The sequence below is a fragment of the Eucyclogobius newberryi genome, unplaced genomic scaffold (assembly GCF_026437365.1).
Source record: "Eucyclogobius newberryi isolate DKJ021-1_F unplaced genomic scaffold, fEucNew1.0.hap1 SCAF_14, whole genome shotgun sequence".
Taxonomy (NCBI): Eukaryota; Metazoa; Chordata; class Actinopteri; order Gobiiformes; family Gobiidae; genus Eucyclogobius; species Eucyclogobius newberryi.
In genome coordinates this window covers 28,001,358-28,027,821 of record NW_027315768.1, presented here as the reverse complement: position 1 = coordinate 28,027,821, position 26,464 = coordinate 28,001,358, and the positions used below count along the sequence as shown (strand labels likewise).

At 39.7% G+C, this 26,464-nt stretch overlaps 1 protein-coding gene across 1 annotated transcript in view; it reads left to right on the top strand.

Moving 5' to 3' along the window:
• The window catches only part of lrp1bb (low density lipoprotein receptor-related protein 1Bb), a 512,409-nt gene that overhangs the window by 109,381 nt on the left and 376,564 nt on the right, over nt 1-26,464 (top strand). Inside the window, exon 2 of the mRNA XM_072445180.1 lies at nt 22,922-23,044. Coding sequence (XP_072301281.1) covers nt 22,922-23,044 — 123 coding nt within the window. The remainder of the gene's footprint in view (nt 1-22,921; nt 23,045-26,464) is intronic.

Here is a 26,464-nt window from a genome sequence, read left to right as displayed (position 1 = left end):
GCAACTTTTGAAAAATCTACATCATTATTGTCTAAAATAAAATAAAAAATACCTCAAAAGACACAGACACAACAATGTATTCTCCCAAATAAGAGTATAAATTGATATTCCTGAATGTTTGTGGTTAATTCTTTGGTCCATTCACGTTTCGAGCCATACTTAAGACCGGCACATTTTAGCACGTTCTTAATGGATTGTTTAAACATAATGCAAAAAAAATATTGAGCAAAACATACATACGTTTTGTCAATATTGCCCACCCGTAGTCCTTAAGTATCTTTAAGTAGGTCAGAGTTTGGTGCTGAGTGAGTTTTCTGTCCCCTGTAGCCGTGATGTATTCGCTGGAGTTCTAGAAAAAATACTTTTGCTTTTTAAACGTGACCTTTATGCAAAGAGAAAGGGCACAGGTCCCTCCAGGCCCCTTTATTTGGTCTTTTATTAAAATTACACTTTTATATGGAGAGCTCTTTTATTTATTTAATTCATTTTGTACCTTGTTTTATGTAGATATTTGCAGTGATGTCTTTGCCATGGGATGAATTGCACGTGTTAATGCAGTAGTGGTATTTTAGTAAGCATGCAAAATTCAATTTATGTGAAAATATCAGTCCAATAAGAACATTGTTAGAATTAAAATGTACCATTACGTCTAATACAATTGCATTAACATTAAGTTGTCAAGTAAATGTGCAACTACATCTACATCTGTGTAGTTTCTAATATATTTTACATTCATTGGCATTAGAATAGATATAAAATGTACTTTAAAAACTGCTTAATTTTCACCTTGCCATAGTTTCAGAAGCAGCAGCAATCAGCAGTATTAGTCTTCCCGTTATTATTCTATTTCATACATTACATCGGATAGAAGTATATTAACTTGACATTTAGTGTTTCTTGGCTAATTTATGATTCTGTGTATGTTATGTTTGTTGTATGTCTTGGGGCCAGGCTGATCCTCTGTCCCACAGCACAGCAGAAGAATTTTGATACTTTCTCTTTAGCGCATATTAATGCATTTAAATGAGTCCTGGCTCCGGGCGCAGACGCACTGCTACTCACCCCGTTCTGAGCTTTGTTAAACAACCAATACATGTTTCTTATCGTTTCCTTCCATTAGTCGAGAGACCTGAGGCTCATGGTACATCCACATGCATGAGCTGTGTGCAAGAATGTGATGCTACCAATGTGATGCTAGCAATGTGATGCTACCAATGTGATGCTACCAATGGATCTAACGTATTTACCCTGACATTCCGTGACATTGTTGGAATAAATTGTGTTCCGAAGTTAGTTTGGCGTTGCAGATTTCATATCATATGTTGGCGGTGTATGATTTAAGGCGTCTCAAACTTTTCACACCAAGTAGCACCTAAGAAGTGTACAAACAGATCTAAACCAGGTCTCAAACAAGACTTCAACTGTATTACCAGATTTAAATCAGAAGTAATCTAATTTAACATTCTCTACTACAAAATAACATTTTGGTCAATTTGGTCATGTATTTTGTTCTTCTTTTTACTACATTAACACTGTACACACATCAGAATTGGGTCTCACTGGGACTAACGCTGACTTGACTTGGACTAGACCAGATCTAAACCAGAGCTAGGACAGGACTTCACAAAGACTACATCAGAACGTACCTATTTTCCCTTGCAAACCCTAACCCTAACGTTTGACTATGATGTGGAGTATTGTTTATTAATCTCACAAACAAGTGCTTTTACATGTATTTATCTTAAGAAACAGGCACCACTTTATAATAACACTTATTCCTGCCTTACTAAAGCATGAACAATGACTTAATTCATAGTGAACAAATAATAAAGAACGAGCTTAAAGTGTTTACTGAGCCTGAATCGTGCTTAATAAACTATATGTTCTATAAGTCTCTGTTCACGCTTTATTAAGGCAAATTTAGTTGTAGTTATTATGAAGTCGTACCAGGAAAGACTAATTAATTAATATGAATTAGAATCCTTGTCCCCTGCTCCGAAAATCAGCTCTGAATGTGAACTCTTGAATCTGAACTCCTGCTAACATCCTCAAACCTGTCCAGATGGCTGCAGTCTGTAGCGTCTTGTAAAACAGTCTATTACACGTGTCACATTAACGTGGAAATGGCTCGGGTGACATTTCCCCCGTTTGTGGTTTACCTCACTCTTCAGCGGGGCTAACAAGGCAGCGCTGATGTGACGGCCATACATTATACAAGTCTTTCCTGCCTAGTCTGACCTGGGGGCGATACCGACTGTGCAGCACCGGGAGTCAGTCTACAGTCAATTAGCCTTTTTCATTATTAAATTTACCATGTTGTTTTTTTTCATGGTCGAAATCATACACTTTACGAGTAGATTTACTGTATTTTCCTGTATTTACTGTATTTCTTTCATAGTTTTGGCCAGAGTGCGACTCATATGTGACTTAAATGTGATATTATTCGTTATGTTCACACTGACAACCACAAGAGGGCGCTCTAGGCTCTAAGCAACGCAGAAGAAGAATCTGCACTTCCTCTTCCTCTGGAGTTTGTGGAGTTGTTTAGAAGTGACACAGAGGAAGAAGAATTCAATGGATTTAGTGATTTGGGGTAAAACTGATGCTTTGGTAAACTTGTTAGCATGTTCTTTATGCTATAGTTATCTGAATAACTGTTCATATGTTGCGTTAACATACCAGACACTTACCACAGTTCTGTCTGTGCCTCATGTAGCTGAAGATGTTAGCGTTAGCATACGTGATGTAGCTGAAGGTGTTAGCGTTAGCATACGTCATGTAGCTGAAGGTGTTAGCGTTAGCATACGTGATGTAGCTGAAGGTGTTAGCGTTAGCATACGTCATGTAGCTGAAGGTGTTAGCGTTAGCATACGTACACATATTCACCATGTTCTCTCATCTGTTATTATTTTAAACTGCATTTCAAGATGAAATGTCTGTTCTTGGTCTTGGATTTGATCAAATGAATGTCCCCCAAAAATGCGACTTATACTCCAGTGCGACTTATATGTTTTTTTCTTCTCTATTATGCATATTTTGGCTGGTGCGACTTATACTCCAGTGCGACTTATATATGTTTTTTTCTTCTCTATTTGGCTGGTGTAACTTATACTCCGGTGCAATACAGTACACCGATATGTAATGCCAAATTTCAATGGACTACAAACTCAACCACGGCCCTGTTTTACTTTACAAATCTATAAGAGAGTAACATTTTGCACGGTGCCCTCTTTGCACTGTGGTATTTGCTGATTATTTGCCGGTCGATGTGTAATCATGTGGTGTTGATTGTCCCAAGGCTTCCGCTGTTCTTTGTTAAATGTTGACTTTTGGCTGCTTCTTGGCCAGGACACTCGTGTTAAAAGCAGATCTCAATGAGGCTTTAACCTATAATTCACTGAGAATTGTCGGTGAATCGAAACCAAATCTCCACTCATTTTCATCCTGATGGTTTTTGCAGCGATACAACAAATTCGTGACATTAAGTTTGTCACACAATTACTCCAGTTCCACATAAAACTAACCTCTTGTACGGGCCAATGCACATCAGACGATGACCGATATATCTGAGGTGAATAATTGATCCAATGAGTGTATTTTGTCAGCTCTTTTGCTGATGTTAAGCGGACACATTGAACCAGGCCCGCGGGCGCTGAGGCACTGTCCGCTTTTAATGTACGGCGCCGTTAAAGTGCGCTTAAGTCAGCAGTTATGCGTAACCTGAATTGGCTTTACTGCTAATTAGCGCGGGGTGTTGCTAAACGTGGCTAACTTGTTGGTACAGCCATGTGGAGTTTGTGATAGATCTCACGCTAATGCACTCCGCCGTTTCCTTATTGCGCTCCACCAATGAGACTTTGAATGATAGTGTTACAATTAGCCTCTCCCTATGCGTGCCGTAATGTAGGAAGTCTTCGGGTTTTTACATTTAAATGGAAGCAGTGGGACGTGTATTTTAACTGACGGAGAGGGTCTAATGAGTGTCTCTGCAAAAATGAACGCATGGGTTAAAAACGGGTTTGGACTTGCTTCATCCTCACTTTGCTTTAGCTAATTCGTGCAAATTGTAGTTCACTGTGGGCCAGAGCTTTGAACCACCCGTGATTACTTCTGGAAAAGCACTGGATTTACACTTGTGCATTCACAGATAATTAAGGATTAAACCAGGACTAAACCTAAAACTCAACTTGAGCTAGATCAGGACTAATCAAGGACTAGAAGAGGACTAAACCAAGAGCACATTGGGACTAAAATGTGCTAAATTTAGGACCAAATAGCGACAAGTGTGAGCAGGCTTTAAAAAAATGAATGGCTAAAAGTAAAATGTTAAAGATGGTCAGTATGAAGGGCGAACATTTTCTCTGATGTTTCTGTTTTTTTGGAAAGTTACTGTGTGATACAAAGTAGGAATCGAATGTAAATGTGCTACATGGAAAATAAATGACAGTTCTCTCAGTAACTCTTTAATGTTCTTCGCCTGGGACGCTGAAGGTTGCTCGGTGGACTTGTTTTGCAGGTGTTTGGCCAAAGTACACCTTTTATTTTGCATAACTCCAGATGAACACACTTGCGAATAGTCATGCAAAGCCAAAGGTTGTGGGAACAGTGATTTAGTGCTTGGGCAGGTTTGATTTAATTGCACTAAGGCGTCTGGCCCAGAAAAGCATAATTCGTGTGAGGACAATGCCACAGCAGGTTGTCCCTGGGTTTCAAAATGATGACAATTTAGCACTGTTGTTAATGATTCAAAACCACAGGTAAATATTCAATATTTTTAATGGTGAAATGTCCTGTTCATGAGTTTCAAGCAAACGATTGCTTCCTGGTTTGAAGGATTTTGTGAGGACCATGCAATATAATACTTTGATTTGATTAGGAAGGAATTATTTGGCCTGAAACCCATTGATAAACAGGACGTTTGATGCCATGAATTGGAAAGAATATTACACTTAATATAATTCTTTGACTCATTAACATGAACTGTCATTATTGCCGTTTATTAGTTAAATTTCAATTGATACTTCTGTTGAAAAATACATATTCCATAATACTTTGTTAAGCCCTACTACCGGCTGAAATGAATGTATTTGTTTATTTGTGAAAAATGTTAGATGTGTACATACTTTCTGTCCAAAATCTAAAATTATATGATTAAATTATGTCCAAGACTTACATAGAATCAGAAGTATAAGTAAGTAAGTAAGTAAATTTTATTTATATAGCACCTTTCACAGACAGAAGTCACAAAGTGCTTCACAAAACACAGAATAAAACAATAAAAACACAAAAAACTTACAGTGAACAATACATATACAACAATATACAGTAAAATCAGTCCGTAAAACAAGTGCATTTAAAAGGCTTGACTAAATAAAAAGATTTTAAGCTCCATAATGTTAAACTACTAAAACTTTTTTCAGTTTTTTCTCTTTTTCTTTTTTTCTAGATTAAGAATAATTAATCTTGCCTTTTTAAGTAGAATCGTTTTTGTCGTTTCCTCAATACCAGAAAATGTCCGTCGAAACATGTCAAGGTAATTTACATGACCTATTGTCTGATACAAATAAAACAACTTGTTTTGTTTGCTCTCAATTTCGGATTCAAGTAAATTTGATAAAAAATGTCTTTCAGTGTTGAATTCATGAACATAAACTGTGCAGATATTTAATCATTGCCATTGAACACAAAAAACAGCCACATTTCCTCCTCCAAAGTCTGTATCTCAACCCCAAATTATGCTTCTACTGACATTGGATTTGACCTCAATGAAAAAAAAAACACTGCGCATATGATTGATGGTTAAAAATGACACGATAGAGAATGCTTATTGTAAATTCAGATATTGAGAATCTCATTGCCTGCACAGCCTCTTCATAATCCTGCCCTCACCTTCCGATAAATACCATTAATACCAAATGATATTCCCCTTTAGAAGTCATCTTTTTGGTCGCCTTGAGCCGTCCTGCGCTCGACTGTTGGACTGTGGACGTGGTTCCGTGTGAATACATTTGCATGAGAATATGTCATTATACTTCCAATAATAGAGGACACCCCCACCATCGCACCATCGCCCCTCCCCCCACCCCCCCAGCCTCAGCAGTGGCTCCCCGGGCTGGCCTTCTTCTTCTCCCCCCCGCGCGCCCCGTCCAAGGTCAGGTAATCACCATGTTCCTCCTCAGACCTCTATCCCGACCGGGCCGACGGATTTATGCCCCCGCCAGTGTCGTGATTACCAATCAGCTGGAGTAATGGCAGCTTAAACAGACAGAGCTTTCCGTCATCGCCGCCGAGGTGAAGTGCCAGTCAAGGTTCCCGCTTCGGAGTAGTAAAAGTGAAGAGTGAGAGCGGAGATGATGTGAGCGACTGAGGAGGCTTTGGTACTTCTGACACTTCGGTGCGGAGAGACGGGGCAAAGAAATATCCGAAGCAGGGACAGATTAAGCTCACGTCAGGAGACATATTTAAGAATAACTCACTGAAATGTAGAAGGAGGAATTAACTTGACAACTGAGACTGAACTATGCTTTTGATACTTGAGTTTAGAGATGATAGGGAAATCAAAATAGGGACAAATTAGGTAGGATCCAGGATTTATTCAAACAAAACAAAAAAAATAAACTACGATTTTATTATTAATTCAATCTTCGTGCTTTATTGAGGCTATTTCAATATTTTTTATTGTAAAGTGATATAGTAGTTTATATGTTTTTTTTATTTATTTGCTTTTTAGTGAGTCAAACTAACAATAACAACATAAAAGTTAAAAATACACAAAAAAAGACAAAAAAGTTACACTGCGTAACTTTTCTGTTGGATGCCACTTGCTTGTCTCTGCAAACAACTGAGATTTTTATACTTTTGACACTTGAGTTTAAATTAGGTACAATCCAGGATTTATTAAAGTACAGTTTCTAAGCCCGAATCATTCATAAGAAACTATTATTTTATTATCAATTAAGTCTTCATTCATGCTTTATTGAGGCTAATCAAAGGTTTTGTTATTGTAAAGTATTATAGTAGTTTATATTATTTTTATTTTTTACATATATTTGCTTTTTAGTGAGACAAACACACATTAGCAACATAAAACATTGAAAATACACAAAAAAAGACGTTGGATGTCATGTTTTTTTGCCTGGAATATTCCACACTATGGGAGTACATCTATCTATTTGTCTTTTTTAGTCTTGTGCCTTTTTTGTGTGTGTTTTTATTGCTAAAATGCCTCAAAAATATGCTTCTTCTCATCTCTTTCTTTCATGATTGAGTCCCACACGCTTCAACGTTCAAACTGGAGCATGAGAGAAGCACAGAACTGTCTGGTGCGATGGAGTCTCGGGGGGATCGACTCATGCCAAGTGACTTTATGAGTTTGGGGGGTACATATGGTGCAGACAAACAAACTTTTCCTCAAAACAACAGCATTCAGTCATAACCAGAAGGGTAAACACCATGGTTTTGGGCAATAGTGAGTAAGTATCAAACAAAGTCTGCTGCTTGACCATGTGTTACTTTTGGTCGGATTCAGACTTGATTTTGTGGAGTAAAAACTTTGAATTCTTTAGTATTTGCATTTAAGTTTCAGTTCACAGATGCTTGATGATGATCAGTTTCATCGAATTAAAGGCAGGATTATCCATCATAGCAGTTTGTACTTTTTAAACCAAATGCCCTCCCACACACGACTTGAGTAAGTATTCAAGCAAAGAAAAAAATATATAACAATTGATTTACGAAACAAAATGTGGCAGAATGTAATACTAGCAGTATCTACATTCAGGATTTTTGAATGGTGTAAGGTGAAGAGCATGCCACCTGTTTCCATGGAGATGATTCATTTGTGCAACAGTATAGCTTTTAACATGTCTTTATCTTGCAATTTATTTAATTATAGGTGTTTTCATAGCTTTATTGCTATGGAGATTGATATGCATAATATCATATACAGTGGAACGCTCAAGATAAAGTCACGTCTCCATGGTGACAGGCAGGTGACATACCTTCCACCAGAAAATAATTTGAATAAGAATGGAATTATCTTTAAACAAAAGAAAATAATAATTGCATATAAAAGCTATATTGTCTACCAAGCTGGAAAGAGAAAAAAATAAATTGCACATCATAAAACATCAATTAAATTACTGTAATTACTGGAAATAAAGATTATCTTTGATTGTTTGTTATTTTATGTGTTAACAACTTTAATGATCCGCTCGCATCACAGTTTGGCATTCAAAAGAACAGGATTTGTTTTGCCGTTACAGGGATATTGATTAAAATACGTTATGTAGGAGTAGTAGTAGCAGTAGTGGGAGAAGAAGCGAACTTACTACAGTAATGTCTGGCTCACGCCAGGCGTTTCAATCGTAACTGAATTAGCCTGTGCTCTCTTTGTAAAGTGAGTCATCAGGAGCAGAGCGGCTCGTGCATGAATTAATCCTGTCAGGAGTGGTTTGGGCTGAGGAGCTAACATTATCCACCACATGCACTTAATCATAGGACGGACTCGGCGGGAGGAGCGTGTCACAGCGGGACAGTGACATTGTGCGGGACATGGAGTATTTATATGTTTTCAAAGGATGGGACGAAGCACAAGGTTGGGTCTGTGAGACAAAGATTTTGACATGATATAAATAAATACAGAATAAATGGTGCAGTTCAGTCCACAGTATCGTATTTTCTGGATTATAATCTGAATAACTGTTAATATGTTACGTTAACATACCAGACACTGACCACAGTTCTGTCAGTGCCTCATGTAGCTGAAGGTGTTAGCGTTAGCATACGTCATGTAGCTGAAGGTGTTAGCGTTAGCATACGTCATGTAGCTGAAGGTGTTAGCGTTAGCATACGTACACCTATTCACCATGTTCTTTATCTGTGATGTTCTTGGTCTGTCAAATACATTTCCTCCCAAAAATGCATTTCATACTCCAGTGCAATTTATATATGTTTTTTTCTTCTCTATTATGCATTTTTTGGCTGGTGCGACTTATACTCCAGTGTGTGCTCTCCTGTGGCATTGTCCAATCTTTATTTTTATCTTATTGTTATATTTGGTACCTATATATTTCATCTTGAATCTTGCATAATAGTGATTTCGGACATTTTTTTATGAATAAATATTTTTTAGACTGACTTTATGCAATGCAACGCCATCTGCAAATAACTGGTATTATTTCTATGTATGCAAATGGGTTTGTTGCGGCTGCTTTTGTATCTCATTCATAATTTACTGCGAGTAATCTCTTCCTTAAAACAATACGTTAAACCACGCAGAGTTTCAAATGAGCTTCTGTGACAGTGTAATTTCCTTTGTGGATTAATAAAGTTTATCTAAGTCTGAAGAGTGCGCCGCACGGCCTGTCAGACATTTTAAATTGCAACTATATTCGAAAACAACACAAAGTTCCTAATATTAACTATACAACGCAGTGATTCAAATTGTGATGTTTCTTTATTCTTCAAAATAGTTTTTCATACAGAATGTAACCAAATGGGGATTTTGAATTTGCGTTATATGTTGGTGATTGTTTTCCTGTGACTAGGTATAAGATACAGTAAATTATGTAAATATGAAAAGCTTACACTGAAAGGCTGAATCGTGTCGCTATAACAGACCGCAACGTTCCACATGAGAAATATGAGACTAATGAGAATGTAGCAGATTGGTAAATTAATTGTATTGGCGCAGCTTCTGCATTTGTATTATTGTCACGCTGTATTTTTTATCCAAACACGCCCATACGGTTATTTGGAGGCTTTTACCTGATGGAAAATATTACATTTTGCTGATTTCCACTGGACGCACTTAAGTGTATGACAATTTTTGCCCTTTTTGAATTTATTTTGCCTTGTTTGCTCCATGAAAAACATTTCTAAAAGACAGAGGTGCATTTGTGAGGTTGTATTTATGAAACTCACACAAATCCTTCTTGTGACACTGGACCAATCACACGGCAGCATTGCGGTTCGGCGCCTAAACAAACCAAAACGAACATGACGGCGCTGACAGATGTACCTCAGCCTCTAGAGCTAGTTTTAAGTCATTTATTTATGTATACAGGGAAAACCCAATGAGAAAAACTTTTTATGGGTGCCCTTTTAAAAACAAAATAGACAAATAAAATGTCAATAAAACATTCAATAAAACAATCAATAAAATTAACAAATACATAAAAACACACTTACACATACACCATGAGATTAAATCATGTTAAACAAGAGTCCTTTACAGTGCTTTCATCATAAATCATTAAAAGGCATAACAAAAAAAGTTCACTATTGCAAATCTACTATACAGTTAAAGACTTTGCTAAAAATGTAATTAGTTGAATTATGAGCTTTAAATGACTTAATTAAAATTAATTAAACTTTAATCAAGTGGTAAAATTGTATGTGTGACAGATGAGACACATTTTTTTCTCTATATTTTAGCTTGTTAAAGGTGGAATGGACGATTTTTTTCAGCAATTTTTTTATCATATTTCCTCGTGGCGTGGATAAATCATTTGTCCTGCCACGTATCAATCATAAAACGCACCTACCGCTCACCTGCAGCCGCGTCAGGCTCGTCCCCACGTTTCCGCGTGCCTAAGCGCATGGATCTATCATAATATAGTTCCCTCAGTGTACGGGGCAAAATGAAGACGGAGAAAGACAGTTCGAGCTGACGCAGAAGTGGACAGAAATCTACGGGAGACGAGAGATGCGATGTGATCCGTTGTGCTAATAAACAAACGCACGTGTGTGTTGTATCGGTCCACACGGGGGAGTGGCATATGCACTTCCACCTGCGTTCTCAAAACGCCCAAAAATCGTCCATTGCGCCTTTAACAGTTTAAATAAGAATAAAGCTTGACATCCGCACTCTGACTGACATGATACTTCCCAAAGCTTTTATTTACCTGAAGAGCAAAAGCCTGGTCTATTGATTCTGCTGTCCTGTGTTCATGAACAGTTTGTTTAAGCATCTACCGTCTCCACGCCAACGCACTCACACATGTAAAAGTGAAACAAGTATATATTCAAACAAAAGTAATGAGCCTGTTTTTTATAACGCAAGGAGTAGAAAATACCCATACTTGGGTTAAAAAGTCACCATCAATTTTAACATTCAAGTAAAGTACAGATAGCTGAAAAATATACTTCCCTCCTCTGCTATTGTGTTATTGAAAAACCAGCAGAGGGAAGCACTTTTGCAGACCGCATTCAGCAAAAGCCTAAATAAATGGGCCAATTTTGAGTGCTACACATATCAATCTGGCATTGATCAGGTTATAAATACAGTATATTCTTTAAAAACCTAATTCCATCATCAACATTGACTGGATTTAAAGTGTGAAATACTTTTCTACTACTATGGCACAAGTTTGGACCTCCATTACTGCATAATTCCTCTTGTAGAAACACACAATTCCAACATAAATCAAATATTGTTGTGTCAAATGTTACAAAATCACTAACCGTTACGGATTAATCCTAATAAATGAGTTTTCTGCGTGGCGGGGAGAGGCCAGTGAACTGCGTGTTTCTTCTGAATGATTCATTATTTACTGGTAGACGGGTCGGTCGATCACTCGGTCGGTCGGGGGGGATTCATTCCTCGTTGCTGTGGGCCAGTCCGCCACTGTCTCCCGTAGCTTCATACGCTTCTATCTTTTTAATCATTTGTTGACATGGCCCTGCTGTTAGAGAAAATAACAGTGACCTCTCTATGTGCGGAGGTCAGTTTGTGTCTAATGAAAGGCCAACATTCTCCCTCATTGATTGCCTCAAACGCATTGTGAGTCGGCGCTGTTGACGGGAGAGATGGCCTTGAGTTAGCGCTCTGATTCGACCGCAACTGACAAAACCTCTGCCCTGTTTAACATTTGAAAAGTAAAAAGAAAAAAAACAGCGCATGAAGTTGCACTTTCCATGCTTTTTGAACTCGGTAATAGATCAAGAATGAAATGTTATATATTTGATTTGGATGAAAGTCGGTGAGATAAGACGCCTATGATGACACAAATGACCTGAAAGTATGGTTTACAGCAGGGGTGGGCCATTATTTTCCTACGAGGGCCATATTCGAATTAATAATAATGATATAAGCTATTGAATCTATTATTTAGTTCATTTCACGACATATTTATTAAGAATACAAGTGCAGACAGATGCCTGAGGGCAAAAAAGAAAGATTTTTTTTTTTTTTAATATTACTAGGACAAGCTTGGCGGGCCGGATTGAAAGTTTGCCCACCCCTGGTTTAGGGGAAGAAGGCGTTCAAAAAGTTTTAGGATATTGCCTCAATCCCATAAAGTGTCTTTTTTGCATTGTTCCTGTGGAAATGTGTCCTCTTCGTTTGACCGATCGTCCAACCAATGCCTCTCGCCAAACTGTCAGGAGCGATGTGTGAAGGTCTGCTGTGTTTTAGGATATATTCTTCATATACTTCTACAAATATATATACAAACCTGAGTATTTGTCCCTTTTTGACCCTTTTTTTTTTGCTACTTTAATTGATTGCTTGATTTTGAGTTTGTATTATTAACAAAATATTAAGATACTGTCATTTGTGAGCTACTGTGTGATTTATAGATCAAAGACAAACATTTTAATTTGTTTTATTACAGATAAATACAATTTGAAGCTCAATCGGTAAAGTATATTAACTGTAATATCCCCATTTTTCGTTCTGCAGAAGTAATAGTTTAGAGTAGAGGTAGGAAGAACAAAATATTCATGGAAAAATATGGAAAATGCAAATATCAAGTACACTGTTTATGAATATGCTACAAAAAGAGCTGAATAAAATATGAATGGATAAAACAAATATTCAGTTTGACGCTTGAACCTTCTGGAACACACGGATTGACACGCCGTCACCTGAACACTGTCATTGAGATACAACCGCCAATTATCTAGACACGCATTTCTTTCGTATTGGTTTGGAACAGACACCGTGGTCTCCGAGTGTCGGCGTGTCCAAATGAGACGTGACGTTCCGTAATGGTCGCGCTCTCCTCCCGATCCCCGTGTTCTGATCGGAGCTGACGCCGCTGGCATTTAAAAACCTAAATACCACGCTCCCCCCGTCACATACCTGGTGATAAAGACTCATTACGTCGACTGCGATGACGAGATGCGCGGAGCCTCAGAAGATTAAAGATATGCAGATCGAGCTGATTAGACTCTGCTTTTATTAATGAGGGGTTTTATTTGCTCGAAGGAGTTCGGGGTCCGTTTTGCGTGGCGCGTATTACATCCTCCGTTTCATCTCCACCGTCTAAAAAACACGCTTGTAAATTGTTAAATGTGCTTCCTGTAAATGTAAATCCCAGCCACAAAAGTGCAGGATTGTGATACGGCGGAAGAGCAAAAGTTTCCGTGTCGCATGAAGTAATTACTGCAGGTTGGATTTTTCACACTTTTAAATGTTAATCGTTCGGAACGTGATAGTAATGAGATTGTGGAGAGGGGGAAAAAACTGTCTTTTCCACAATCACTTTCAGTATCGTATAAATAGCGTGAAGTTAAAGGTGCACTATGTCATGTGGCGCCGCCTGCTTCAAGACTCAATTTATTGTCATTTTTATGCACACATAAAAACGAGATACTGTTTCGCAGAACATCTCAAAGTCTGTATTAAAATTACAATTAAAGACATATAAATAGTAACAATATAAATATAAAAGATTAATTTGGAGCTGCAGATTCAGTTTCTACACAGTTTTACCCACTGTTATCACTTTGCCTGGTATATTCACCATGGCAATCTCACTGGAGAGAAGCAGGCGGCGCTACCTGGTCAGATCTGCGGAGAGACGACCCCTCTGACAAGTTATGGAGTTAAAAGATTATGAGTGGCATGTAAACCGCAAAATCTGCGAGTAATCTGATTTCTTTCTGATTATGGTCCTCACTCACATTGAATTTGAATCATATTAAATGTCCAGAAATCAGATTGTAATCAGATTTTGGTGTGCATGTAAACAAGCAAGTAAGAATACGTTTTTCTCTGCATTTTTTGGAATAGAAACAACTGCAATTGAATAAATGTGTTACAGATCAGCTCACGCCATTCAGCGCAACACTCCAGGCAAAACGCTAACATCTCCACAACGACGTAGACCTCCTCCCACACAAGAAAAGTTACACAGTCCACCTTTAACACCGTGATTACATTGCAGCGCCAGGTCTGCGTTTCATCACATACTATCGGAGTCGTTGCCAAAAGCTGATATCTTCCATGATATCTGGGTATTGTTAATAAAGACTTTATTATTAGATTATGCAGTCATTAAGATGTTCTGGCAGATTAGATATATGGAGATAAAGCATACTCTACTGTTCATAATCCTCTGCTTGGTTTGGCTCGTGGCCCCGCTCTCATCCATAATGCATGTGACCCACAGCTGGCCTGGACACCGGAGTCTCAAACCGCCTGGTGCCCACGGACAGAGGGCGCCTCCTCCTCTTTAAAGAAACTTTAAAGTGTGAACAATCCCCGGCCGTTGTCCTCAGGAACTTCCGAGCCACTTGCGCCCGATGCATTTTAAATTGTAGATGTGATTTATTTGGCAGGATCCATGTATCACTGGGCGGGATGTCTCCACCCTCGTGTATTCAGCCTTTCATATATCATCAGCGAGAAGAAGATGCATCGAAATTGCTTCGCTGCATCTGCTGCTGGTGGATGTGGCTCGTGATGAATGCGCAAACGCGACACTAAGACAATCGCTTTAAATACTGGGAGCTGAAAGTCGATTTAAGACCACTCCTGCCATGTTTACACTTTGAGAAATCAGATTATTTGATATTACCACCATCCGATATGCAACGCAGTTATTGTCGAGTTATTTTGTGCCAATATTCCCGCTTGAAAGGACAACACTATCAAGAAGATGAACTGTACGCCTTGGTAACTCTATGGATTTATTGGCGAGGCTTTCAGTGAAGTAGATGTGAAGTATAGTTGATCACTTTAGGATCTGCTCTAAAGTCAAACCGTTAAAAAATGGCAATTGCATATTTTCTATGTTTTATCATCAAGGTTTTTCTGCATTTACTTCACCTGTACTTCAAATTTATACTTCAAATAAATGCATAAAACAACGCATAGAGCTTTGCGTGTAAACACCAGATACAACATTTTATCATTTATTTATTTGAACAATGAATATTTGCATTGACTTTTGCTATTAATATTCTTGACAATGTATTTTACTGCTGACTAGACTGGATTTTCTTTAAAATTTACATACAAAACATATCCAAATATCATAAAACACTTCAATTTATGGACCCAAAGTTTGCACAAATCTGAATCCTGTGCAGTATATGGCATTTCTGTCAGAAGTTTGCATATTCTCCCTGTGTCTGAAGGAGTTTTCTTTTGTGCAGAGGAGAGTAGAGTGGCCAAAATGTGAGGAGGTAAGAGGAAAAAGAGGAAACTAACTACTACTCGAGTAAGATACTATCAAACATTTAAAAAATGGGCATAATCTTGACATCTTAAAGGATGTAAAGAACAAAAATGGGAATAACTAATTCATATCTGAAGGAGCAGTGCAAGAAACACACTATTCAAATAATTTAATAGTGATGTCAACAACGTTATCAGGTTAATCGATAATCATGATTATTCAGGTCACAATATAATCATAAGAACCAAAACATTTGAATTAGAAGTATTTTTTTGTTCAATCTATCATCTAAAAAAATAGACCTAAATGTAAATAACTTTTTTATCTGGCTGTTTTTGTCACATTTAAATTATTTTGTCGTTCAGAAAGTTGAAGTTTTTGTAAATCTGGTCACAAACTTGAGGAACAGTCACATGTCAGGCCAAGGGAATAAAAGAAAATGTAAGATTTCACTGTCGTTTGGTCACAAAAAATCCTGAATAATCTTTAAATTGTGATGATTTTCCTCACAATAATCATAACATTCAAATTTGACATCGCGACTGTCAATGTAAAGCTTTTATCAACTGCAGACTAACTCACCAACACTCTAACTCAAGTAAACTATGACTCAAAGTAGGAGTAAAAGTCTGCAGTCTGGAAACCACTCAGAAACATACAATTTGCCTTTTTTTTTGGACAATGACCTTTGAAATAAACACATCTTCTCCTTTAGAATCAAACATCACGGGCGTTACCACTGAACCACCTCGCGAGCTCCTTCCGTCACACGTAGGTCCAGTTTGTGTGGCCTTCTTTACTGTTTAGAGGTTTATCCGAGCGCTCCATTTCTGTTTCCTCTCCTCTCTGTGAGTTCGACCTTGTGCCTCTGCTCTAATGGACTATCACTGGCCCGCCGAGACCACGCACACCTTTTTACATACACAGAGGCGCCGCGCTTTGGATGAGCGGCGAAGAGCTATTTTAAACAGCCGGCGTGTTGTTTTTTTGTTTTTTTTTAAACCGCCAACCTGTGAGACTGAGATAGTCCGGCGACGGAGAGGGGAGCGATGCGAGTGTTCCGTTGTAACAAAGGTTCGGTTTGAAAGCGAGTGCGCGGCTTACGACTTATCCACTGTAGCACATTGTGAACCGCGAGCGCGACGCCACTTGGGCGGATTGTACCGGCGCGGCGCGTATGATAGTGTGTGCAAAGATAAACGTGGAAAAGGCGCTCGTGTAACGCAGGGCAATAACAATGGATGAATAAAGATAAATGCGCTCTATGTTTTGTATTTGTGTAATTTTGAGGAAGTTTTGCTTGTTTGTAATGATAAAGGAGAACATGAGCTCGTACAATGTAGTGCAATAAAGAGTATCTTGAGCTTCTTCTTCTTCTTTTTACTATTTATTTATTTTTTTATTATAGTATCAAACTGGCCTATGCAAAGACAGAGAAAGAAAAAGAATGAGAAAAAAGAAGAAAGAGAAAAAAGTTATAATGTTTTTGTTTGAAGGTAATTTCTATTGTCCAGTTCCAACACAGAAACACAAATGTCCCACTTAGTCCAAACTCTGTATATGTTGTAATTTCAAAAAGAAAAAAATAAGATTGGAGACTAAAATGGTCAACTAAGTATATTAAAAAAAAAGAAAAGAAGGAAATATTCAAGCCAACCAGAAATGCTTAAAAATGAATAAAAAACATTCAAAAATATCAATACATTTTATCATGTATATACTGAATTTCTGTATTTATGTAATGTTCAAAGTTAAATTGATGAGTGGATGTGATATTCCTTAAACATGCAGTCGTTTCTTGCTCCAGGCAGATGTTTCACTCTCGTTTGTGACCGTACTGTAGACGACCGACTGTAGCTGTGGCTTTAGCACCATTGATGTTTGTTTCCAAAATATCCCTTGTTCTTTTGCATTTCTGGCACATTGGAAATGTGTGGTGGCATAATGAGGTGCGGCGCGGTGCCAGGCGCTGACGTGTCTGACCGAGCCTGTGTTTCCACCATTCCACTGAAAAACGACAGGTTTCTCTTTCACCTCGTCACCTCTTTGTGGACGCTCCTTCTGCCAGATTCTGCCTTTGTAGCTTTGTAAAACGCAATGTTGGACACCTTCATGTAGTCTATAACTCCTCAGCTTAAGTTGATGTCTACAATGGACGTTGGTTGTTTGAAGATGTAGCGATGAGTTGGAATAATGTGGAGACAAGTTAAATTCTGTCGACGGGACAAAAGTTGTATCCAGCTGACAGACTTTTCTTTTCTTTTCTTTTGCTTGACATAAATGAGGCTAGGCTGTAGATGTATTCTGAAAAAACAAAGGGAGAAGCAGAGAAAGAGCATAAGAAAGTGTGTAAGGAAGAAAGAAAAGTGCAAGATGGACAAAGAGAAAAGGCAAGAAATAAAGAAAAGGGAAAGTAAGAAAGAGAAAGGTGAGAAAAGGCAAGAAATAAAGAAAATGGAAAGAGAAAAAGGAGAGAAATAAGATAGAAAGAGATAGAGGAATAAAGAAGGAAGGACGGAATGGCATTGAATAAATCACATTTTATTTTTTTATGTAGATCAAAAGCACCAATTTGGATTTAATTTCACTAGATTTTTTGGGGCTCTTTTTTCTTGACAATGTTTCTATTGCTCTCTCGTAATCAATTACTCCTCACGAAGATTTTAGCTGATCATATTGTTTAGTTTAGCGTAAGAGTAAATGCACCCTCATACAGTTACCAGCATATACAAAATCACAGTCTAAAAAGGAGAAAACAACACAAAAAAACACTCAAAATGTCCTCTACCGCGCACAATACACGGAGCAGAAATAGACCTAGAAGAAGCCGGCCCGCGCTGGCTTTCCCCTTCCCCGGCTCCGGATGGCGGAGAGGTCCGGAGGGGGGAGATGATTTGACATAAGAGGTCGTTCTCTCGACTCATATTTGGCCCTCAGCTTTTCAAGGTGAAGAAGCATGAAGGAGCGCTTGAACATCAATAGGTGAGCGGGCGGCTGTGAAGGTCCAGGGGCATTGCTTTTCACGGCTCCCATCACGAGGCGAGGAAATGGCCCATCTGTCAGCGGCGCCGTGCATTCCAATGCTAATCAATTCAGCGGAGCGGGCACAGTTCGCTCAGGACAACTACGAGCTCAAGCAAAAGGTGTCAAGTGGCGAAGAAGAAGAAGGGTTTTCTTTTTTTTGGGTGAGGCGAGAACTCCAATAGTTTGAAAGATTTTTTTTTTTTGGGGGGGGGAAATGTTGCGGAAAAGCCAAAACATGTTCTGTGTTGTGTATTTGCAGACGGAATAGCGCTTACTCCGTGTTTGTTTGCAGCTCTGTGATCCTTGTCAAAAGTTGGGCAATAATCTCAGTAAAATATTGAATACAAGTAATGAATAATTTTGGGCGATTTTCCAGACAAAACATATGATAATTTGACAATGTTTATGCGCGAAACTGCTCTCCCTTTTCCCTCAAAATTACTTACTTTTCTTTTTCTTAAGAATCCCTCGTTTGAATTTGTAATTTTTCCATTTTTCCAACGAGACCTTGATTCCGAACAGTGCGATTTCAGAGCCGTTGCATCAGTGGGAATAGAGGAGGCCAAATGAATGAGATATTTGACCTTTGCAGACTCGTCCCGGGGTAGTGCGCCTGCTGGAGGGCACGGAGGCGGCAGGCAGCAGCGAACAGCAGCGAAATGATCACTCCTACTGTTCAAACCTGGTCTCCCGCTAACTCCACGCTCACTAATAATGGTCCAAAAACACACTGGATGCATAATAAGACGTGTACTGCTGCACCGAGCTTTATATGTATTATGAGATGTGGATAATGAGGTTAACTAGGAGGGTGTATTACAGAAAAGGATTTTTTTTTTTGCCAAACAATGTTGCGAAAAGGTCAGTGTCATTCAGCCGACGGCGATATTAATAATGGTGCTGTACAGTCAATTTTTTCTTATTTAAATTCAGAAGTGTTGTGGGAATTGGGGTGCATTTTTAATTACTGTGCGATGTGGTGTTTTTTCTGTGGCTCAAGGAAAGAAGCACAAAAGATAAGAATTTCAGTGAGGTAAGGTATACTTTTATTGACTTTCGTGGAGTGATTTGTTCTCTGTATTTGATCCATCCTCTGCAGACGCTGTCAAGTGCAGCAAGGGACTTATCTCTAGATCTAGAGCTGGTCTTGGTCAGGATTACCAAAGCAGGGCAGGAGGATTATGCCTGATGTGGATATTTGAGGCTGTCGTGGGAGATTTCAATTCATATTTTGTCGAGATATAGCAGTTCCTTTGCTGAGATCTCTACAACTTTCTTTATCCGTGTAGCGTTCGAGCTAGACAGTTCTCTGTTTGCGATTTATACGACCAAGCAATGCGATTACAATTGTATTTGCCGTGTATGTTTTAATAGAAGGATTTGATAGAACGACTGAAAGATTAACGTCCACACATTTCAGAACGTGTTTGCAGAGGTCCAAACTTCTGAGTGAGCAGGTTTTGCATGTAAGAGCTTGTTGCCGTCTTTGCAATTTGCTAATTGCGAGCGTTCCCGTTGCGATTACGATGCCATTGTGCTATATCTTGCTGTTCTAACGTGCATAAAAACCCTCCGAGGCTGGTGTGAGCGGCTCTTTTTCAGCTCGTATTAAATCAAAAATGTTATTGAGCAATTTGCGCGCTGACATATGGGAACTGTAACCGTTCTAAGATTAGGCCAACCTCCAACCGCATTGATGTGCTGCGCTTCATTCGAGAACTTCTTTTCTGATTTCCTCTTCTTTGTACTTGAAACAAAAGCCTCCTCGCACTTTTGCCCGGTATTGTTCGTCGAGCAGAAGCGGCAGCAGTTCGTTCTGGTGCCAAATATTTAGCTAAAGCTCGTGTCATTTGGCAGGATGACGGAGCGGACCGTCTGACAGCTACCGGCAGGAAACGTGTCAACACAATGACAGATGCTAGCTTTTCCAAAGGCTCTGATGACTTTTTAGTTGACTGGGCCCTCGCTGAACGGCCCCCACGTCCTACTATCAAAACGTACAAAAAGCAAAGCGGCGTGCAGATCAGAAGTGGTTTGTATAGTTGGTCTTTGTTTAGAAGGAGACGGGCTGTCAGGTTTACAAAGCGCGGGCACTGCTTCTCTGTGGGTGGCGGTCTAGACTCCAGGCGGCGCAAATGAACGCTGATGAAGATTTGCCTTTTGATACACGAGGAAACAAAAGGACAGACCGGCATTGATCGTCAGCCAACGCGTTAGCAAGCGAGCGCTCCCGTCTTCGCCCCCGAGTGCTGGCGTTTGCACCGGCGCCGTTCGTTCACCCCCATCACGAGTCGGCGCGCCCGTGGAGCGCACGGCCGGGGATGCTGAAGCGGGGAACTGACGGTGGAGAAGCAGAGAGAGGATAGAATGTATAGAAATGATGTTCCTTTTTTTGGATGGCATGATTTTGGCAGCAGTTGTAGTGTTTGTAGTAGTTGCAGTAATATCGTAGCGGTAGTGTGGTAGTTTTAGTTGAAGTTGAAGTAGTTTTGGTCATTGTTGTGATTGTTGTTATAGTAGTAATTTTAGTAGCACCGGTATTTGTATTAGTTGTAGAAGTAGTTGTTGTTGTTTTAGTAGTTGTAGTGGTTGTTTTAGTTGTTGTTGTTGTTGTTGTTGTATTAGTTATAGTTGTAGTAATAAAAGTAGTAATTGTTGTAGTAGTCATTGGTTTATTTCTTGTTGTAGCTGTGGTTATAGTGTTGGTTTGAGTTGTTGTTGTTGTTGTTGTTGTTGTTGTTGTTGTAGTACTAGTTATAGTTGTAGAAGTTATAGTTGTAATTTTTGTAGTAGTCATTGTTTTTTTCTTGTTGTTTTTGTAGTTGTAGTGGTTGTTTAGTTGTTGTTGTTGTTGTTGTTGTATTAGTTGTGTTGTTGTTGTACTAGTTGTAGTAGTAATAGTTGTAATTTTTGTAGTAGTCTTTGTTTTTTTTTCTTGTTGTTGTAGTAGTTGTTGTTGTTGTTGTTGTTGTTGTTGCTGTTGCTGCACTAGTTGTGGTACTAGTTTTAAGATAAGATAAGATACTAGTTTTAGTAGTAGTTTTTGTAATGGTCATTGTTTTACTTATTGTTTTTGTAGTAGTTGCGGTTGTAGTTTTTTGTGGCAGTTGTTATAATAGTAGTATTAGTAGTAGCGGTTTGGATAATTGTAGTAATTGTTGTAGTAGTATCCATAGAAATACTATAAAAGCAACAGTATTTTTCAAACCTACAAAATTCAAATGTCTTCCGATCAAACTACGAGAACTATATCATGAGTTGAATTCACTCATAGCGTCTCATGTTTTTCTGTATATTCATGTCATCCATTCTCACCTCATGCCCTCCTCTCTCCCTCTCTCTCCCTCCTCTCTCCCTCCTCTCTCCCTCCTCTCTCCCTCTCTCTCCCTCTCTCTCCCTCCTCTCTCCCTCTCTCTCCCTCCTCTCTCCCTCTCTCTCCCTCCTCTCTCCCTCTCTCTCCCTCTCTCTCCCTCCTCTCTCCCTCCTCTCTCCCTCCTCTCTCCCTCTCTCTCCCTCCTCTCTCCCTCTCTCTCCCTCTCTCTCCCTCCTCTCTCCCTCTCTCTCCCTCCTCTCTCCCTCTCTCTCCCTCCTCTCTCCCTCTCTCTCCCTCTCTCTCCCTCCTCTCTCCCTCCTCTCTCCCTCCTCTCTCCCTCTCTCTCCCTCCTCTCTCCCTCTCTCTCCCTCCTCTCTCCCTCTCTCTCCCTCCTCTCTCCCTCTCTCTCCCTCCTCTCTCCCTCTCTCTCCCTCTCTCTCCCTCTCTCTCCCTCTCTCTCCCTCTCTCTCCCTCCTCTCTCCCTCTCTCTCTCCCTCCTCTCTCCCTCTCTCTCCCTCTCTCTCCCTCCTCTCTCCCTCCTCTCTCCCTCCTCTCTCCCTCTCTCTCCCTCCTCTCTCCCTCTCTCTCCCTCCTCTCTCCCTCTCTCTCCCTCCTCTCTCCCTCTCTCTCCCTCCTCTCTCCCTCTCTCTCCCTCCTCTCTCCCTCCTCTCTCCCTCTCTCTCCCTCTCTCTCCCTCTCTCTCCCTCCTCTCTCCCTCCTCTCTCCCTCCTCTCTCCCTCCTCTCTCCCTCTCTCTCCCTCCTCTCTCCCTCTCTCTCCCTCCTCTCTCCCTCTCTCTCCCTCCTCTCTCCCTCCTCTCTCCCTCTCTCTCCCTCTCTCTCCCTCTCTCTCCCTCTCTCTCCCTCTCTCTCCCTCTCTCTCCCTCCTCTCTCCCTCTCTCTCTCCCTCCTCTCTCCCTCTCTCTCCCTCTCTCTCCCTCCTCTCTCCCTCCTCTCTCCCTCCTCTCTCCCTCTCTCTCCCTCCTCTCTCCCTCTCTCTCCCTCCTCTCTCCCTCTCTCTCCCTCCTCTCTCCCTCTCTCTCCCTCCTCTCTCCCTCTCTCTCCCTCCTCTCTCCCTCCTCTCTCCCTCTCTCTCCCTCTCTCTCCCTCTCTCTCCCTCCTCTCTCCCTCTCTCTCCCTCCTCTCTCCCTCTCTCTCTCACCTCTCTCCATCTAGACTCCATCTTGTGTGACGTGGGAGAGTTTGAGTGTTTGGACAAGGCCCGCTGTGTCCCAGAGGCGTGGCTCTGTGACGGGGAGCCGGACTGTCCCGACGCCTCGGACGAGTCTGAACACGCATGTAAGTCACTCACATCCATTTAGCATGTATGTAACGATACACTCATTACCACGCTCTATTCAGTTTGTGTGTAATGAGACTATATCTATGCATCTGTCTACCTATAGATATAATCATGCAGTGCAAACTACCATATTTTCTGCATGAATGGTCTGTTTTCGATCGATGAATGGTCTGTTTTCGATCAATGAATGGTCTGTTTTCGATCAATGAATGGTCTGTTTTCGATCGATGAATGGTCTGTTTTCGATCAATGAATGGTCTGTTTTCGATCAATGAATGGTCTGTTTTCGATCAATGAATGGTCTGTTTTCGATCGATGAATGGTCTGTTTTCGATCAATGAATGGTCTGTTTTCGATCGATGAATGGTCTGTTTTCGATCAATGAATGGTCTGTTTTCGATCAATGAATGGTCTGTTTTCGATCGATGAATGGTCTGTTTTCGATCAATGAATGGTCTGTTTTCGATCAATGAATGGTCTGTTTTCGATCAATGAATGGTCTGTTTTCGATCAATGAATGGTCTGTTTTCGATCAATGAATGGTCTGTTTTCGATAATGTTTCATATATAAGGCGCACTGGATTATAAGGCGCACTGTCATTTTTTGAGTTAATGAAAGGCTTTTGAGTGCGCCTTATAGTGTGGAAAATACGGTACTTCTAAACAAGAAATAATTGCAGCAAAAGTATACATATATAAATATACTTTTTTTTTGCTGATTTATTTATCCATTTCTTTATCCATCTATCTTTTATTGCTGATGTTGCACACTGGATGGGTCGACTCATACCGTGTCTTATCTGAAGAGTATTACGGTAAATCTAAAATCAAACCAGGCTAATCAAGTTGTACCAAACAATTGATACCCAGATACAAATCGACACTAAAACTATAGTATAAAGTATTGAAAAAATATACATATACATCAGTAGGTCAAATTTAGAATGGAATAATAATGTGATGATGTGATCAACAACCACATAGTAAGAAAGTATCATTATGTTGTGTTGAAAATCACATTGTATTTTAGTCCTATCATTGTTGTATCAAGAGTATCAAGCCTTATCCTTGGACCAAATATTGTAATGTTTGTATCGTGGCAACACACACTTTTTTGTAATACAGGAGAGCATTCAGCGGCGAAACTAGTTCAAGATTAAAATCTATTAAATTGTCATTGCTCTTGTATAAGTGCGACAAAATGCTGTTAAGTATCCAAGCAGAAGTACAATGAAGCACGTAGTAGACACAAATTGCTAATGTGTGGTAATATTTCAGTCATTCCACTTCTTCCTTTTGTGCGTTCTATCACACACTTGAGAGACATGAGCCCCATCGAGTCTTCAAAGTAGACGGCGATCCTGAAATAGAATATATTGACGAGTGTAGTATGTTTTGTTCCCTATGGTCCATGGAGAGATGGCGGCTGACAACTATTAAGAGCGCTGCTGCTCTGTGTTTATCCTGACGCACAGATCCACTGAATGTGTCCTAACTGCCCCACGGCGCCATTGTGGGAGGACAGGAGACGTGACAGTGGGCGGATCCATACCAAATATTGAAGTTGTATTGAAATTCTTGCAAAAATATCGATACTTGAAATGTATGAAAATATTTATTCTTGACGCAATTTTGTTTACATTTTTGTAATACATTGTTTATATTTTAGGTTTTCTGCAAACTGTTCATGGTCAAGGGATTTTAATGCATTTAAGTACAAAACTCATTGGTATCGGATCAATATTGTGATATTGGCCATAGTAATACTTGGTATCGGATCAAATAAAAACCCATCACTAGTGACTGAAATAAAAATTACAAAAATTAAAGCTGAAATCAAAGTATAAGCAGGTAATCTAAATTAAATATTAAACGGAGAAATACGTGTTTTGTCATTTTGTCTTTATTTATGAGGAAAAGTACTCTCTTTTTCATGTGTGCTCTGTTCTCTCAGATAAAAAAAAAAACAAAACAATATAATAAAGACATGACAGCGTATCAGTTATTAAAATGACTACAATTACTTGTAATATGTTCATGAATATTTAATCTTAGGCACTTCAAAGAAAGAAACCAACACTCTTAACCTTTAATGTCTTTGTAAATGATCCATTTGTGGCTGGATAAAAACAAAGGCTTTTTCCCTCTAATTTCAGACCTTACAAATCCATTTATGACATGAAAAGAGAAATTAGTTTGGAATGATTATGTATCCAGTAATGTGTCGGGACTTGGAGGTAATAAAACAGCTGCAGAAGTAAATAAATGTGTTCTAATAATTCTGAAAGTTTTATAACCTCCTCTGTTCAGTTGACATGACTGTTTTATGAGTCTCTTCTTGTATGTTGTAACTTTGAACAGTGACTCATTCTTCTGCCTCCCACAAGGACAAGCACAACAAATCATGTCAAGTCACACGAGGGAACTGTCCATCAACACAAGAGTATGCTGTTGTTATTGGTGCAACTGCACAATGCAATTTGTAATGCAACAGTACAATTTGTCAGGTTGCCACAGCAACATGATTGCATATAGAGGTATGCTGTCATTGGCTTTTTTGTTCTGAATGACATGAAGGGTGTCCGTGCCAATTAGTTTTTTGTCAATGTCAAAGTTAATTTTTTTACTTAATTCAAATTTCCAAAGGGGCGCCATAGAGCGTTTGTGAATTATAATTATATATTGTACATCATTGCGTTCAGCTCATCATTTTGCACAAAACATATATCTGTGCTAGAGAATAGGACATTGCATGCTGGAGATACGCAAGTTTAAAATGTCAATTTCATTAAAGGCTTGCCACGCCCACGTTTGAAATGAAAAGAATAATCCCTAAACATACACGTGTGTAGTTCATATGGACACAGTTTTCTGACGGTCGACCCCCAGACCCCCCCAGACCCCCCCAGACCCACTTGTGCCCCGTCACAAATGAAGCCTCCTCACAAATGAAGCCCCGTCACAAATGAAGCCCCGTCACAAATGAAGCCCCGTCACAAATGAAGCCCCGTCACAAATGAAGCCTCCTCACAAATGAAGCCTCCTCACAAATGAAGCCTCCTCACAAATGAAGTCCCGTCACAAATGAAGCCTCCTCACAAATGAAGCCTCCTCACAAATGAAGCCTCCTCACAAATGAAGCCCCGTCACAAATGAAGCCTCCTCACAAATGAAGTCCCGTCACAAATGAATCCCCGTCACAAATGAAGCCTCCTCACAAATGAAGTCCCGTCACAAATGAATCCCCGTCACAAATGAAGCCTCCTCACAAATGAAGCCCCGTCACAAATGAAGCCTCATCACAAATGAAGCCCCGTCACAAATGAAGCCTCCTCACAAATGAAGCCTCCTCACAAATGAAGCCCCGTCACAAATGAAGCCTCCTCACAAATGAAGCCCCGTCACAAATGAAGCCC